This window comes from Centruroides sculpturatus, unplaced genomic scaffold (genome assembly GCF_000671375.1).
Source record: "Centruroides sculpturatus isolate CEXI.00-Female unplaced genomic scaffold, Cexi_2.0 scaffold174, whole genome shotgun sequence".
Lineage (NCBI taxonomy): Eukaryota > Metazoa > Arthropoda > Arachnida > Scorpiones > Buthidae > Centruroides > Centruroides sculpturatus.
In genome coordinates, this window is record NW_019384420.1 from 348,973 (window position 1) to 366,845 (window position 17,873).

At 29.7% G+C, this 17,873-nt stretch overlaps 1 protein-coding gene across 1 annotated transcript in view; it reads left to right on the forward strand.

The window, feature by feature from the left end:
* The first annotated feature begins 8,723 nt into the window (after window positions 1-8,723).
* The window catches only part of LOC111619382 (splicing factor 3B subunit 3), a 31,821-nt gene continuing 22,671 nt past the window's right edge, over window positions 8,724-17,873 (forward strand). Inside the window, exons 1-5 of the mRNA XM_023361082.1 lie at window positions 8,724-8,949; window positions 11,988-12,064; window positions 15,095-15,188; window positions 15,876-16,048; window positions 16,121-16,262. Of these exons, the coding sequence (XP_023216850.1) occupies window positions 8,724-8,949; window positions 11,988-12,064; window positions 15,095-15,188; window positions 15,876-16,048; window positions 16,121-16,262 (712 nt within the window). The remainder of the gene's footprint in view (window positions 8,950-11,987; window positions 12,065-15,094; window positions 15,189-15,875; window positions 16,049-16,120; window positions 16,263-17,873) is intronic.

Below are 17,873 nucleotides of genomic sequence, written 5' to 3' on the forward strand. Positions count from 1 at the left end.
TGTCAGTTTATTTTTTTATATACAGTAAAACTTGTGAAAGCTAAAATTACATGGGAACTTTCCAAATTAGGCAGGCTTTCTGTTTTAGGCAGTAGTACAGGAAAGTAATTATTGGTTCAAAATGTGTATGTACTTTTTATCAATTTTTAGTCTAGCTATAGTAGGTTGCTACAATCATTGAATTGACCTCAAAATAAATAAGAAAAAGGTACAGAAAATAAAACATACATTCATCTATAATTATATAGATGAATGCATGTTTTATTTTCTGTACCTTCTTTATGCCAAATGAAAAAAAATATATATTTGTTTTAAATGAAACTTCTGTGTGTTGTTTCACTAAAAGTATACATTTTTAGATTCCATTCAGTACTCTTAAGTAGAGTTATACCAAATGAGCTGAGCTGAGCTACAGCTCAGGATTTTGATGGTAAGCTCAGCTCTCAGTTGGTCCAGAATTGTAGCTCACAGCTAAAAGATTATTATTTGTCATACTAAATCTGTTGTAAGATTTAATGCATGTATTTTATATTACTTGTTAAAGTTTACTAGTTTTTAACAAATTTTACTTTGTTGTTGGGTACAATTTGAAAAAATTGTAGACCTATAAATTTCCACTGTCATCTGTCTGCCTGCTCTTCCGTAATCTCAAGAATGAAGTTAGATAGATGAAAGCTGAGATCAGATATAGGAAGTTTTGGGGCAGGAGGCTTGATTATCTATATACAAACTTCTGATGCAAACTGGAAATCAGGTTATTTCAATTCAAAAATTTTCCTGAAAGGAGTTAGATGACTGGCATGAGTCTATTGCTAACAGGAAAGGTATGATAAATGTACAGAGGCAAGACACTACTAATTTGAGGTGGAGAGCATACAAGGTGCGTTCCATAAGTAATGCGACCAAATTCATAAAAAATCATTTATTGAACATATTTTTACAATTAATCAAAAATCTTCGAAATAGCACCCTCCTGCATCGATACAGTTGTGAAGGCGGTGTTTCCAGGCCTGGAAGGCCTTCTCTGGAATGTCCTTTAGAGCTGATGTAACATAAGCCTTGATGTTTTAAATCGTGTCCCAATGTTTCCCTTTCATGCGGGGAAACAAAAAAAAAGTTGGCAGGAGCCAGATCAGGACTGTAAGGTGGCTGTGGAACCAATGGTGTGTGGGTCCTGGCTAGGAAATCGTTGACAGTGAAGGTGCTGTGGCTTGGTGCGTTGTCGTGATGAAATTTCCGTGTGTCCTTGATGTCCTTCGGCAGCGCGTGACTAGGATTTCAGTCTTTTGAACACTTTCAATTAGAAAGCTGCATTTACAGTGGTCCTGACAGATACGAATTCATGGTGGTTAATGCCTCTGATGTCAAAGAAGACAATTCGGGAGGTTGATGGACATCCACTGCAAGGTTTGTCTGTGACCTCCTCTCGGCCATCCTTGAACAACTTGTGCCATTGAAAAACTTGTGATTTGGAGAAGCAATCACTCCCAAAGGCCTGCTGAATTAATGTAAAAGTTTAGGTGGCGGACTTCCCAAGTTTAACGTAAAATTTGATAGCGTGATGTTGCTCCACAAAATGATACATCATTCTGTGTTACATTAACTCAAAACGGGGTTCACGGGAACAAACGTCCTCACATGCCGGCAGCTTGGAGGCAAACAAGACTGGGCGAGTTTTGAAGCTAACACCTCACACCACCTAGCACAGCAAGTTAGAACTAGCTATGGCATATCGTCATGTCATGAAAAAATTAGTCGCATTACTTATGGAACGCACCTTGTATATTTTAAATCAAAAATATGATTAAAAATTGCAGCCTGGCACTGTGACAATGCCACAATAAATATTTGCTCATTCTAAATTAGGTTCTTGTTAATCATATTAACTGAGTTTGTGCTGAGGTGTTGTTATACCTTAATCATATTTATTATTATTATTTTTTTTTAAAATAATTTACAAACTTGCTAATGTCAGTTATGATATCTAACTAAACTGTTCCATAAAATCCATTATGACACAAGCAAAACAAATATCAGTAGAGTTGATTTGTTGATTTTATACCTAATATTTTTGTTAAACTTTTCAATTCAATACTTACTTAGATTTCTGTCTTACAGGTTCTAACTAACATGTATTAAAGCAGCTGTATAATGTATATAGCATTCTGTTCACATTTTACAGGTTTTGCCTTAGGAATGTTATTTTGTAGGAAAAAATTTGACATTAATATTGGCATAAATGCAAATTTCTGCCTTTCATAAGTTTTCATTTTAAGGAGGTTTTTGCCTTTTGTAGTTTTTACTGTATAATGAATAAATTATCATCAATGTTGCAAAAATTTAATCTATAATCATTAATTTTCATTAATAATTATATTAATTTTTGAAAACACCAACCACTTAAAGGAAGTAAATTATTAATAATTTATCAAAACTCTACTGAATTACTATTTTTATCAGGGCTGCGGAGTCGCATAAAAATCTATTGACTCCAACTCTGACTCTGTTTCATATAAATAACAAGTTGGTAAGTAAAAAGGGAGTCGGAGTCGGCAGATTTTTTGACGACTCTGACTCCGGCCAAAAGACCAAAACTCCATGACTCCGACTCCACAGCCCTGATTTTTATAATAAAATAATTAATAATTGGAATAATTTAATATTAAAATATGTTATCATCTATTGATCAATTGATACTTTAATTATTTAAGTAATTAATTAATTTAAAAAAACAAACTGGAATGATATTTGAAGTTTGTTTTTCTAAATGTAAGCACTCACTTAAATTCAAATTATTTCATTTATGTATTAATTAAGAACTTGATATAATTTGGTGTATTTTTAATAATGATGATAATTAAATTAATTTTGATATTTTATGAAAATTAATATTTATGATTATTTCATCCTCAGATTACCTCGTGATTGGATCAGATTCTGGTCGAATTGTGATACTTGAATACATTCCACAAAAAAATATTTTTGAAAAGGTAACAGTTTTATTTTATTTTGTTCTATCTAATGAAAAATCATTTTTTATAGTTTTCTTTAAAATTTATTTTATAACTATTGCATTTCAAAATTATTTTTAACGAATTATTTCAAATAGAAAATTTAAAAAATGATGTGGATGTTTTAAAATGTTAAATAAACTTTAACGGTTAAGATTCATATTTTTGTTAAAAATTAAAATCTTAATGAAGTACAATATTTATAGCATTTTCAAATAAGTGTACATAACTTTACATATTTACAAATTAATAATTTGCTTGTACCTGGAAATTTTTCATTATGTCTAGAATTATTTATTAAACTGTACTTCAGATATTTATTGTTTATTATACAAATTATTTTTGTTAGATCAAAAATTGCTTTAAGTAATAATAAAGGAAAAAGTTGTTGAGGTTTAGTGCAAATTTTTGTATTTGTCTGAATATCAGAGATAAATAGGTTGTGTTGTAAATGTGGATAAAGCATAATAAAGAACAAAACTTTACTTATTTTTTGTTTATAATTGATAATTTTGAAAATCAGTGTATACTAGGGTTTCTGAGTCTTGGTTATTTTTCTGTTTCTGAGACAATTTTTTCTATTTCTGGGAATTCCTGGGACCTATTTGTAAAAAATATGATTATGAAAACTACTTTTTAATTATTTTATATATCAAAACATTTTATTTGTATTATAATATATTTGTACAATGAATTAAGCACAGGCTTTAAATTAAAATAAAAAAGTTTTATTATAACAAATTTTATTTTGAATTGATACACAAAATAAAAATTTAAACATAAAGGAAACAAAAACAGCAAAAACTATACAGGGTGGTCCATTTTAATCAATCCACTGAAATATCTATAAAAATATGCATCCTATAAAGTCATTGAACCAAAATGTTAGACTCCAAGGGGTTACAAGATGGGGCTATTGATTTCATCATAGCCATCACTACAGTTGGTAAAAGATGTTTTTCACCAATTGTAGTGGTATCTATAATGAAATTGAGAGCTTAGATATGTTCTGGAATAATATTCCAAATTAAATTCTGGGCTGATTCTTTTATTCTAGAATTTTCTAAATTACAATTAATTAATTTCTAATTATTAAATTTATCATGAGATAGCAACATAACATCCTACCTCTAGTGAAATTGATTTGTATTTAATTTATTTACTTGCCTTGAAATTGCTCAAGGCTAACCAGCAGATTGTTTAGTGATGCAAATAAATTGGGTTGTTAATGTTATATATACAGTAGACCCCCCTATAACACTTAGATACGTTCCACGTTAATCGAATTTTACGTTGTAGGAGTGATTAAATACATGAGCCAATCGCAGCCCGATAGGTGGGAAGTTTACGGACTAAGGCTGTTTGAAAGGTTTTCTTCTATAAAATTAACCGATTCTAGACTAATTCCACTCAACATTTCCAAAACACGTATAATTTTTTGGGAATAATCCGTATAAACTACGCTATAAACAAAAAATTATAGGATTACTTACCGAGTNGTGACGTTTACGAATGATGCTTGAATTTAAAGATTGAGCATTTTTCACAGCTTTGAGAATTTTTTCTTTGCCTTTTATAATTGTTCTGACCGACAATTCCAGTAGATCAAACTTCTTTGCCAATTCACAAATTTTCATTTTTGTATCGAAGTCTTTAATAAGGGTACGTTCATAGTCAAATGAGTTAAACGTGTTAGTAACGAATCATTCAAAAAGTCTAACGAAATAGGAATAACGATGACGTCATTCTCGTTTAACTCGTTCGACTTTACGAATGTACCCAATGTTAACTTTACATTCCAAAGATAAAGTTTTTCTTTTCTTGTTTGATGCAGAAGAATTAGTTCTACTTCGTTTGGATGACATAGTAAAGTCTCTCCAGTCTCCGTAGATATAACAAACACAGAAATAAATAACACAAAATAAATTATAGCTATGTGAGGATTCCGCGCGACACATCCGAACATGTAAGCTGAACAATAGTGTGGGGGAGTGAGTAATCAAGGGTTGCTTGGCACTCAAACAAAAGACGAATCGACGAGATTTGAAAATCGCGTAACTCCGAGTTCGCGTAAGTCGGGGTATTACTGTAAGCCATTCAGTTGATTTCAAACGTACTTTAATACATAAATGATCAGTTTTTAAAATTATTTATTTACATACATGTTTGCATTTTAACACTGGTTTGAAGGTTCAAATAAAACAATATTTTCTTTTGAATACTGGAGCATGCATTAGTCTACAAATTGTTTCAGTTTTTAAAGAATGTCTATGCGATGTCTTACACAAATGTAGCTTACAAAGTTGTACCCGTACTTTAGTGTGCAATACAGTCTAATGGCATGAAGGTTGAGAAAAGTGAAATCCTACTCTGGTGTAATATACAGTGTACACCCATCTACCTAGCACCAATCTGCTTTATTTCTTTAGCTTCCATTCTATCTTTAAATCTTCTAGTTATAGGGGAAAACAGAATGGTTTTAGACAAACTTTTTTTGGCAAAACTTGTGGTGCTATGGGTAATAGCATCAGATCACAGAGCAGTTTTACCCTAGATTTTTTGGCAAAACTTGTGGTGCTATGGGTAATAGCATCAGATCACAGAGCAGTTTTACCCTAGATTTACCCTATATATAAGACTACCCTAAACATTACTCTGAGAGATTGAAATTACCCTATAAACAGCAGCACTGCCCACAAGTATTTTATACTATTAAATAATACAGAAAGTGTAAAAATCAAAGATATAATTGTAGTCAGGCTTATATATCTGTAAAAATATGAAAATTGCATTAATTTCATTATGTATCCTGCATATACACGTGCCAAGTGATGTCACAATGCTCAACATGCCCAAAGGGTTGTTAATAATTATTATTTTTATTATAAATTAAATCCAAATTTTTCTTGTTTCTTATAATTATAAAATTCTTGAAAGTATCCATAGTTTATACTTTTGTTTCAAGATGATATCATCAATGAAATATATATATATAATGAAATAATCTATTTCATCATCATCCAGAGCAAACTGCTGAACCTAGAGGTGAAATTTGATACACAGTTAGGGTACACAATGAGAATGCACACTAAGAAGGAATTTTTGGAAATTCTCCACCGCGGGGGAGAGGGAGAGGATTAAGGCTTAACCTGAGGAACTGCTTCTACAGTACTATTTTAGATGCAATTTTTTGTTTTTGACAGTAATAACTTAATTTCCAAATGTACAATATTTACCAAATCATCCAAATCGTTTGCCTGAGCAATGCCGGGCTCATTTGCTAGTTTATTATATTTCAAATTATTAAAGCAATTAATAGTTTATTTCCAATCAATGCTTAATTAACAATCACAACTAGAAGTGCTATACAGTAGAGCATCGATTATCCGAATCAATTGGGGACTGGGGTTGTTCGGAAAATCGATATTTCAGATAACCGATTGTGTACGAAAAAATATATTAATTTATCCCGTGTTGAAATATTTCTCCGTTGCGTGTTGCTTTGCGTTGAATTTTCGTTGATGTTAAGCCTAACAAAGACTATTGTATCGTTAAAAATTATTTTTTTATTTTGTACAAACAAAATAAATATATTGAAAAATATAAAAACAATAAAAAAAATTATACTTCAGAAGTTAATTTAGTATCAAAAAATTTAAATATTTGAGTAGCCCAAGACATAGCTAAAGATTGCAGTGCCACAGCACTGGCGGAAATTTAAATTTGCTGACTGGATGTTTTCTTTTTACAAAGTATCATCGTGATCTCAGCTTTTTTTGTTGATCTTGATCAGAGTATCAACATTTCCATATTTTTATTTTTATTGTAAAAAATTTTATGGATGACAAAATAAAAATACAGTAAGACCCCGCTTAATGCTGTCTCACTTAACACTGATTTGATATAACGTGGTCTGCTCGAAGACTTAAAAAAGCTCAAAATTTACACTGATTTAAATTATTGATGCATTTTATTGATTTGTATATAATATGATTATTTGCGAACACAAGCAAATTAGCAAAAGGTGGCAAAAAAGGTGTACTTTCTTTAAATCTATGTTTGTTTGGTGCAATTTTGAAAAAAAAAAAAAAAAAACATAGCATCATGGATGCCATAGGCAATAACGGCTTTGCTTGGCAAGAATTAACTGATAAATGCACAAAGTGTAGAAGAAGTTATGGCTGAAGGCATCCAAGAATTCTCAACGAGAAGAGCCTATCGCTGTATTGTTAGGTTGACCAAACTCATCCTAATCGATATAGCAGGACTAGGAGATATAGACAAGCAGGATATTGAGGAGTTACAGCAGGTTTCTGGTGAGAGCCTTACCAATGATGACCTTCAATAACTGACAGAACATGAAATTCATGTGGAACTGGAAAATAGAGATTCTGAAAACGAAAAACCAAAAAAATTTCTCTACAGATTTCTTTATTAAAAGTTTGGTAAGATAATCGAAATCATTGATCAAATTGTAGCGAATGATTCAGATTTTGAAAGGAGTGCAAGAGCAAAACGAGGCATTTTGGATGCGATCTTCTGCTACTGACATTTGCTTAAGGAAAGAAAAAAGCAACAAATGAAACTTCATGACTTTATTGCGAAAAAACAAGAATTTCAGAAAAGTCAGGACCTTCATCACAAAAAATGAACTTTACATTTCTGTGTGCATATGTTTGTGTTATTTAACATATATTATTATACAAATTAATATAAAAATAACTTAAAATTAAAGTAAAATTTGTTTATTTTTGGTCGCATGTTCCCCTATCCCTATTTACTCTGTGTTAAAATGACCTCGTTTAATGCTGTTTTGCTTAGTGCTTTGTTGTCTAGGAACACATCCCTTGCATTAAGCGGGATATTACTGTATGTTATTAATCAAAAATTTGTTCTAGTGGGTTATGTTTGTTCAATTGAGTACCGAACAACTTTTTTCCAGAATTTGTGTTTGAATATCAAATTGTTCAAGTAACAAGACACCACTGTATTTCGTTTATCATTTTACAAACAAAGCAATCATCTATAAATAATAATACCTACAGTTAAAAAACATTTAACAAATCTATTTATCTAAAAAAATGTTTAAATAAACTTTACAAAGATTAATCTATAAAAAAAAAAACACAGTTACAATCTTAAGGACTAAAGTCTGAAAGCAACAACAATGACACCTGGTTGATAGGAAAGTTAGTGCAATTTTTTTTTTCCTTGTCTTATCAGTTCTCATTAAGGTAAACCTGACGAAAAGCACAAAATAATTTGAAAATTTCAATATTGTAAAATACACAGGCAAATTTGAGATGACACTCATGCTCACTTGAATAAAAAAAATATTGAATAATGAAGTTTAAATTTAAAAATTATGAAATTTTGTATGGAGAATTTCCAAAACTGTGTTAGAGTGAAACCAGAAGTAGTGTTGTACAGGGATATTCTCAATTTTCAAATCGTGTTGTACAAGGGATACCTGTACTTATCTCAATAATAGCCTAGTAGATTTTGATAATTTGTAGAATCTAGCTAATCAAAAATTATTACAACTCTTTTTATATATATTCAAATATAATAATTATACTTTTTAATATTCCGTATATAATTTTACTTAATTAGAATATTTAATTTAATTATAAAATCAAATTTAATATTCTAATGAGTTGTTTTTATTTCTTTTTACAGTATTGGACGTAATTGGAATTTAGGAATACAGAAATGTTTCTCTATAATTTAACGCTTCAGAGAGCTACTGGCATAACACATGCTGTTCATGGTAATTTTTCTGGTACAAAACAACAAGAAATTGCTGTTTCTAGAGGAAAAATTCTGGAACTTTTAAGACCAGATGCAAATACAGGAAAAGTACATACATTACTTACAGTTGAAATATTTGGAGTAATAAGATCGATGATGGCATTTAGATTGACAGGTGGTTCTAAAGGTGAATAATTTTAAAATAAGATGTATTTATATCTCTAAATTATTACAAAAATGAAACATGTTTGTATATTTTTCTTTTTTCATTATTGTAACATAGTTTTCAATTATCATAATTAGCATTTTAATTGTCAGTTTATTTTTTTATATACAGTAAAACTTGTGAAAGCTAAAATTACATGGGAACTTTCCAAATTAGGCAGGCTTTCTGTTTTAGGCAGTAGTACAGGAAAGTAATTATTGGTTCAAAATGTGTATGTACTTTTTATCAATTTTTAGTCTAGCTATAGTAGGTTGCTACAATCATTGAATTGACCTCAAAATAAATAAGAAAAAGGTACAGAAAATAAAACATACATTCATCTATAATTATATAGATGAATGCATGTTTTATTTTCTGTACCTTCTTTATGCCAAATGAAAAAAAATATATATTTGTTTTAAATGAAACTTCTGTGTGTTGTTTCACTAAAAGTATACATTTTTAGATTCCATTCAGTACTCTTAAGTAGAGTTATACCAAATGAGCTGAGCTGAGCTACAGCTCAGGATTTTGATGGTAAGCTCAGCTCTCAGTTGGTCCAGAATTGTAGCTCACAGCTAAAAGATTATTATTTGTCATACTAAATCTGTTGTAAGATTTAATGCATGTATTTTATATTACTTGTTAAAGTTTACTAGTTTTTAACAAATTTTACTTTGTTGTTGGGTACAATTTGAAAAAATTGTAGACCTATAAATTTCCACTGTCATCTGTCTGCCTGCTCTTCCGTAATCTCAAGAATGAAGTTAGATAGATGAAAGCTGAGATCAGATATAGGAAGTTTTGGGGCAGGAGGCTTGATTATCTATATACAAACTTCTGATGCAAACTGGAAATCAGGTTATTTCAATTCAAAAATTTTCCTGAAAGGAGTTAGATGACTGGCATGAGTCTATTGCTAACAGGAAAGGTATGATAAATGTACAGAGGCAAGACACTACTAATTTGAGGTGGAGAGCATACAAGGTGCGTTCCATAAGTAATGCGACCAAATTCATAAAAAATCATTTATTGAACATATTTTTACAATTAATCAAAAATCTTCGAAATAGCACCCTCCTGCATCGATACAGTTGTGAAGGCGGTGTTTCCAGGCCTGGAAGGCCTTCTCTGGAATGTCCTTTAGAGCTGATGTAACATAAGCCTTGATGTTTTAAATCGTGTCCCAATGTTTCCCTTTCATGCGGGGAAACAAAAAAAAAGTTGGCAGGAGCCAGATCAGGACTGTAAGGTGGCTGTGGAACCAATGGTGTGTGGGTCCTGGCTAGGAAATCGTTGACAGTGAAGGTGCTGTGGCTTGGTGCGTTGTCGTGATGAAATTTCCGTGTGTCCTTGATGTCCTTCGGCAGCGCGTGACTAGGATTTCAGTCTTTTGAACACTTTCAATTAGAAAGCTGCATTTACAGTGGTCCTGACAGATACGAATTCATGGTGGTTAATGCCTCTGATGTCAAAGAAGACAATTCGGGAGGTTGATGGACATCCACTGCAAGGTTTGTCTGTGACCTCCTCTCGGCCATCCTTGAACAACTTGTGCCATTGAAAAACTTGTGATTTGGAGAAGCAATCACTCCCAAAGGCCTGCTGAATTAATGTAAAAGTTTAGGTGGCGGACTTCCCAAGTTTAACGTAAAATTTGATAGCGTGATGTTGCTCCACAAAATGATACATCATTCTGTGTTACATTAACTCAAAACGGGGTTCACGGGAACAAACGTCCTCACATGCCGGCAGCTTGGAGGCAAACAAGACTGGGCGAGTTTTGAAGCTAACACCTCACACCACCTAGCACAGCAAGTTAGAACTAGCTATGGCATATCGTCATGTCATGAAAAAATTAGTCGCATTACTTATGGAACGCACCTTGTATATTTTAAATCAAAAATATGATTAAAAATTGCAGCCTGGCACTGTGACAATGCCACAATAAATATTTGCTCATTCTAAATTAGGTTCTTGTTAATCATATTAACTGAGTTTGTGCTGAGGTGTTGTTATACCTTAATCATATTTATTATTATTATTTTTTTTTAAAATAATTTACAAACTTGCTAATGTCAGTTATGATATCTAACTAAACTGTTCCATAAAATCCATTATGACACAAGCAAAACAAATATCAGTAGAGTTGATTTGTTGATTTTATACCTAATATTTTTGTTAAACTTTTCAATTCAATACTTACTTAGATTTCTGTCTTACAGGTTCTAACTAACATGTATTAAAGCAGCTGTATAATGTATATAGCATTCTGTTCACATTTTACAGGTTTTGCCTTAGGAATGTTATTTTGTAGGAAAAAATTTGACATTAATATTGGCATAAATGCAAATTTCTGCCTTTCATAAGTTTTCATTTTAAGGAGGTTTTTGCCTTTTGTAGTTTTTACTGTATAATGAATAAATTATCATCAATGTTGCAAAAATTTAATCTATAATCATTAATTTTCATTAATAATTATATTAATTTTTGAAAACACCAACCACTTAAAGGAAGTAAATTATTAATAATTTATCAAAACTCTACTGAATTACTATTTTTATCAGGGCTGCGGAGTCGCATAAAAATCTATTGACTCCAACTCTGACTCTGTTTCATATAAATAACAAGTTGGTAAGTAAAAAGGGAGTCGGAGTCGGCAGATTTTTTGACGACTCTGACTCCGGCCAAAAGACCAAAACTCCATGACTCCGACTCCACAGCCCTGATTTTTATAATAAAATAATTAATAATTGGAATAATTTAATATTAAAATATGTTATCATCTATTGATCAATTGATACTTTAATTATTTAAGTAATTAATTAATTTAAAAAAACAAACTGGAATGATATTTGAAGTTTGTTTTTCTAAATGTAAGCACTCACTTAAATTCAAATTATTTCATTTATGTATTAATTAAGAACTTGATATAATTTGGTGTATTTTTAATAATGATGATAATTAAATTAATTTTGATATTTTATGAAAATTAATATTTATGATTATTTCATCCTCAGATTACCTCGTGATTGGATCAGATTCTGGTCGAATTGTGATACTTGAATACATTCCACAAAAAAATATTTTTGAAAAGGTAACAGTTTTATTTTATTTTGTTCTATCTAATGAAAAATCATTTTTTATAGTTTTCTTTAAAATTTATTTTATAACTATTGCATTTCAAAATTATTTTTAACGAATTATTTCAAATAGAAAATTTAAAAAATGATGTGGATGTTTTAAAATGTTAAATAAACTTTAACGGTTAAGATTCATATTTTTGTTAAAAATTAAAATCTTAATGAAGTACAATATTTATAGCATTTTCAAATAAGTGTACATAACTTTACATATTTACAAATTAATAATTTGCTTGTACCTGGAAATTTTTCATTATGTCTAGAATTATTTATTAAACTGTACTTCAGATATTTATTGTTTATTATACAAATTATTTTTGTTAGATCAAAAATTGCTTTAAGTAATAATAAAGGAAAAAGTTGTTGAGGTTTAGTGCAAATTTTTGTATTTGTCTGAATATCAGAGATAAATAGGTTGTGTTGTAAATGTGGATAAAGCATAATAAAGAACAAAACTTTACTTATTTTTTGTTTATAATTGATAATTTTGAAAATCAGTGTATACTAGGGTTTCTGAGTCTTGGTTATTTTTCTGTTTCTGAGACAATTTTTTCTATTTCTGGGAATTCCTGGGACCTATTTGTAAAAAATATGATTATGAAAACTACTTTTTAATTATTTTATATATCAAAACATTTTATTTGTATTATAATATATTTGTACAATGAATTAAGCACAGGCTTTAAATTAAAATAAAAAAGTTTTATTATAACAAATTTTATTTTGAATTGATACACAAAATAAAAATTTAAACATAAAGGAAACAAAAACAGCAAAAACTATACAGGGTGGTCCATTTTAATCAATCCACTGAAATATCTATAAAAATATGCATCCTATAAAGTCATTGAACCAAAATGTTAGACTCCAAGGGGTTACAAGATGGGGCTATTGATTTCATCATAGCCATCACTACAGTTGGTAAAAGATGTTTTTCACCAATTGTAGTGGTATCTATAATGAAATTGAGAGCTTAGATATGTTCTGGAATAATATTCCAAATTAAATTCTGGGCTGATTCTTTTATTCTAGAATTTTCTAAATTACAATTAATTAATTTCTAATTATTAAATTTATCATGAGATAGCAACATAACATCCTACCTCTAGTGAAATTGATTTGTATTTAATTTATTTACTTGCCTTGAAATTGCTCAAGGCTAACCAGCAGATTGTTTAGTGATGCAAATAAATTGGGTTGTTAATGTTATATATACAGTAGACCCCCCTATAACACTTAGATACGTTCCACGTTAATCGAATTTTACGTTGTAGGAGTGATTAAATACATGAGCCAATCGCAGCCCGATAGGTGGGAAGTTTACGGACTAAGGCTGTTTGAAAGGTTTTCTTCTATAAAATTAACCGATTCTAAACTAATTCCACTCAACATTTCCAAAACATGTATAATTTTTTGGGAATAATCCGTATAAACTATGCTATAAACAAAAAATTATAGGATTACTTACCGAGTGTGTACCGTTCGACTATGCCGTTGCTTAAAGCTGGTTTTCATCGCGGAACAGCACATTAAACGGCGGCCGCGATTTCTAATAACGAATTTTTCGCATAAAAATAACTTGACCTTTGGAGACATCATTAATATAAATAATTTTTATGGCCGTTGAATAAGAAGTGTTTCTTTCACAAGAAATGTATAAAATTAGTGCTGTATTAGACTTACGGTACCTAATTTACATACTGTACAGACGATAATAAACTCAACTTACTAGCCTAAAATCTCCGTAGCGTGTTGCCAGGCGGCAGAAAGCATATATATAATTATAATAAAGTTACAATAAATTAAGTTAATATATAATTATATATACAGTACCTAATTTATATATAATTAATATATAATTATATGTACAGTACCTAATTTATATATAATTTATATATAATACTAAACAGACGATAGCAAACTCAATTTAGCCGCTCCGTAGCGTGGCGCAGGGTCGGAGGAAAGTAGTTCGGCTGCTCATCCACTATTGGTCCAGATTCTATCAATCTTGTCGCGAAATGAGTCAGCGATGACGTTTTAGGAGTTCCTTTAAACGAATGTTGCTGCAATTTTTTCGCTACGTTATAGGAATTTCCGTTATAGGAACGCACGTTATAGGGGGGTCGACTGTATTTACAAAACTATTCTACAGTATCATACAGCACATAGATGCTATTTGACCAATAATTTAAGAGGGGTCTTAGCTTATACATCTTGTCATGTTTCTCCTCCTCTTTTCTCTTTCTGTTTCTTATATAAGCTGAGTGTTTTGACTTGATTAATCAAAGATCAGAAAATGATGGGGAATCTTGTTTGTGTCAGGAGACACTAAATACAAAAATGCCAACAGGCCAATTCAACTCTATGTATGAATGGGTTGTAATGTGTTTAGATGTCCATTAACTCTCTAACAAAGAATTCAAATTGTTTTTTGTCTAAATAAGGCTTAGTTTGATTGTACATTCTAGTAATTAATAACACTGAAAAAGCATATCAGTTTAAAAACTGAACAGATTATCAATTTAAACTAAACAATCTAGAAATAAGTAAAATGTTTTTAGATTTGTGTGTTAGGATATTTTTTATGTATTTTACTTGTTCAACAATTCTGATGCAGACACTCAATGATCCGACACTTCCCTTCAATCTTTCCCTATTTCCTTTCCCTCCCTACTTACTATCACTTCCTCTTCTAATTTCAATTTCAACACTTCTAATTTCTTAGAGGTAAAGTCTGTGCATATACAGACAACCTCTACTCCTTTAATGTAATGTAATGTGTTAGGATATTATTGTAATTTACTGCTTACTATGTCTCATTGCAATAAGTGTTGATTGAATCTTTGCATAATCTACTGCTAGAATAATTATTTAGATCAAGCTGTATTGGGTCAAGAAATTACTCTTAATATAAGTAAATATTATTATGCATTCAAATTTTGTATAATCTTCAGTTTTTAATTTATTTGCTTTGATTATTCTAGGTTCATCAGGAAACTTTTGGTAAAAGTGGTTGTCGGAGAATTGTTCCAGGACAATATTTAGCTATTGATCCAAAGGGTAGAGCTGTCATGATTGGTAACTATGTCATTAAAATGAAACATATTCAACTTTTAGCCACCTAAAACTTGGATGCTGTAGATATAGTACAAACATTATGCAGTAGCAAAGGAGAATATTACAGTCAAACCTCGGTTTTTGAACTTAATTGATTCTTAAAAATTGTTTGAAAACCAATATATTCTAAAACATTAATGCAATAATTAATGTAATAATATATTTTAGAAAGAAAGTAATTTTAAAAATAATTTAACTGAGTTGGTGCAGAATTTTCAAAGTAAACAGATATTTTCAGATAAAATTAATTATTTCAGAGATATAATTGACTAAATTGTATAAATGTCCCGTTTATGTAGAAATCTTCTTGACTTATTCTGTTTTATTATTATTCTTTGCTATAATGGTAATGATTAAATATTAAATTATTGGTTATGAGATACATACAGTTATCAAATAAATGAATATTTGTTCAGGGAACTTTTTATTCTTTAAATAAAATTTTTACTTTTTACAAATGAGTATGCTTCTTAAGTGCATATATATCATGTATCAAAATCAATGTTTATGTTTACATATGTCAACACTCATTTAAGCATTATAAAATCTAAAAGATATTTTTAAAAAATTAAAAATTGTCTGTAAATTAATAATTAAAATATAATGTTTTGTTTTTTATTTATTTATTATTATTTTATTCAAATATAGGAGCTGTTGAAAAACAAAAATTAGTATATATTTTGAATCGTGATGCAGCTGCACATTTAACCATATCTTCTCCATTGGAAGCCCACAAATCCAATACATTAGTATATCATATGGTGGGTGTTGATGTGGGTTTTGAAAACCCAATGTTTGCATGCTTAGAAATGGATTATGAGGTAACATTAATTAATTTTTGCAATATAAAAATGTTGACTTTTCACATTAATTATTTTTTTAATAAATATTAGGATGCTGATAGCGATCCTACTGGAGAAGCAGCTCAAACAACTCAACAGACATTAACTTTTTATGAACTTGATTTGGGGTTAAATCATGTAGTCAGGAAATATAGTGAACCTTTAGAAGAACATGGAAATTTTCTTATATCAGGTAGAAAATTTATTATATATTTTTAAATTTGTTTAAATTTTATTACTTAAAAATTTTAGTTATAATAATTTATTTCTTTAAAATTGTGTTATTAATTAATAGTCAAAATTTAATGAATTTTTTTCATCACAATTATTTTATCATTATTATCATATTTATTTGTTGTAGTATTTAAGCAAACATAAAAAAAAACAGTATTTACAATAGTCAATTTTAATGAATATTTATGTAATTATTATTATTATTTTGTTTTGTGTGAAAATAAAACTTTGTTATTTGAATTGGAATTGTTTATTAGTTAGAAAGACTAATTTAAATTTTTAATAAAAGTTAACATTTTTCTAAAATTCACCTATAAAGTCTAAAATAAGATCATGACAAAAGAAATTGATTATTTTCATAATATATTTACAATTTTGACACCCTACTTTACAATAATTCAATTTTTATTCATAAATTAGAAAAAATGCAATTCAGAAATAAAATTTTAAAGAAAAAAAACTAAAAACAGAAAAGAATGCTTGTAAATAGGGCTCATTAATAAATTCTAGAATTACAGTGGAACCTCTATATTCATCATTAATCTGTTCCGAAGGATCTAACGAATATGGAAAATGACAAATATAGAAACAATTTTTCTCATAATAAATAACTGATATTCAGTTAATCTGTTCCCATTCTAAAAAAAAAAGATACAAGAATAAAAATTTTGTTGTTTGTAAAACTTTATCTTTATTGCGCTAAATAAATACAGTATAGTGGTAGAAGGGGAAGAAGAGTAAGGTTATTATTGTTTAGAAGACATACCATCAATTAAAACATTAGGTAATTCCAATTATGATCTCAGCATATTAAATTCTTTGGCTAAGTTGGAAACACTAGAGACATTGCAGCTGAAGTTTTCATCTCTAAAGTTTGAACGTTGAGTGCCATCTTGTAAGCCTAGAAGTTTGATAATGGCATTTGGAACATCGAGCATTATTCTAATGATGTTCCAAATGCCATTGTCAAACTTCTAGGTTTACAAGATGGCGGCGCTCAATATTTGACATTCATGTTTTAGAGATATAAACTTTGGCCGCAACCTCTCTATTTTCCAACTTAGTTTTGTCCATTTTCCAACTTATTTTTAACTTATTTAAACAAAATTTTGTCCATTTTCCAACTTAGAAATAATTTTTTTTATCTGTATTGTTCTAACTGCTTTCCCTTTTTGCTGTTTTTCTTTATTGTGTTTTGTTGGAGCCATTGGAACTTGAGTTTTTGAAAATAATCAACGTGAAATCAAGAACACACACCATGACCGCACAAAGCAAACTGATTAACCACAGCTAGTTGATAGTGTTGCCAACTTAAAATTCAAATATTTAGCTAGACATTTTAATAAAAATATTCAAATTGTATTGTTTCCATTAAAATTGTTTGATTTTTTTGTAGCTTCATAGCATTATAAAAATCGCTAGGCCATTATAATTTAGGTCATTTGCATGGCTAGATTTGTTCATAAATCCACTAAATCTAGCAAAAATAGCTAAATTGGCAACATGGCTAGCTGATCGGCATGGGCGTGCAATTGTAGTGCCACTGTCGTTGTTGGGGATGACAATGAAT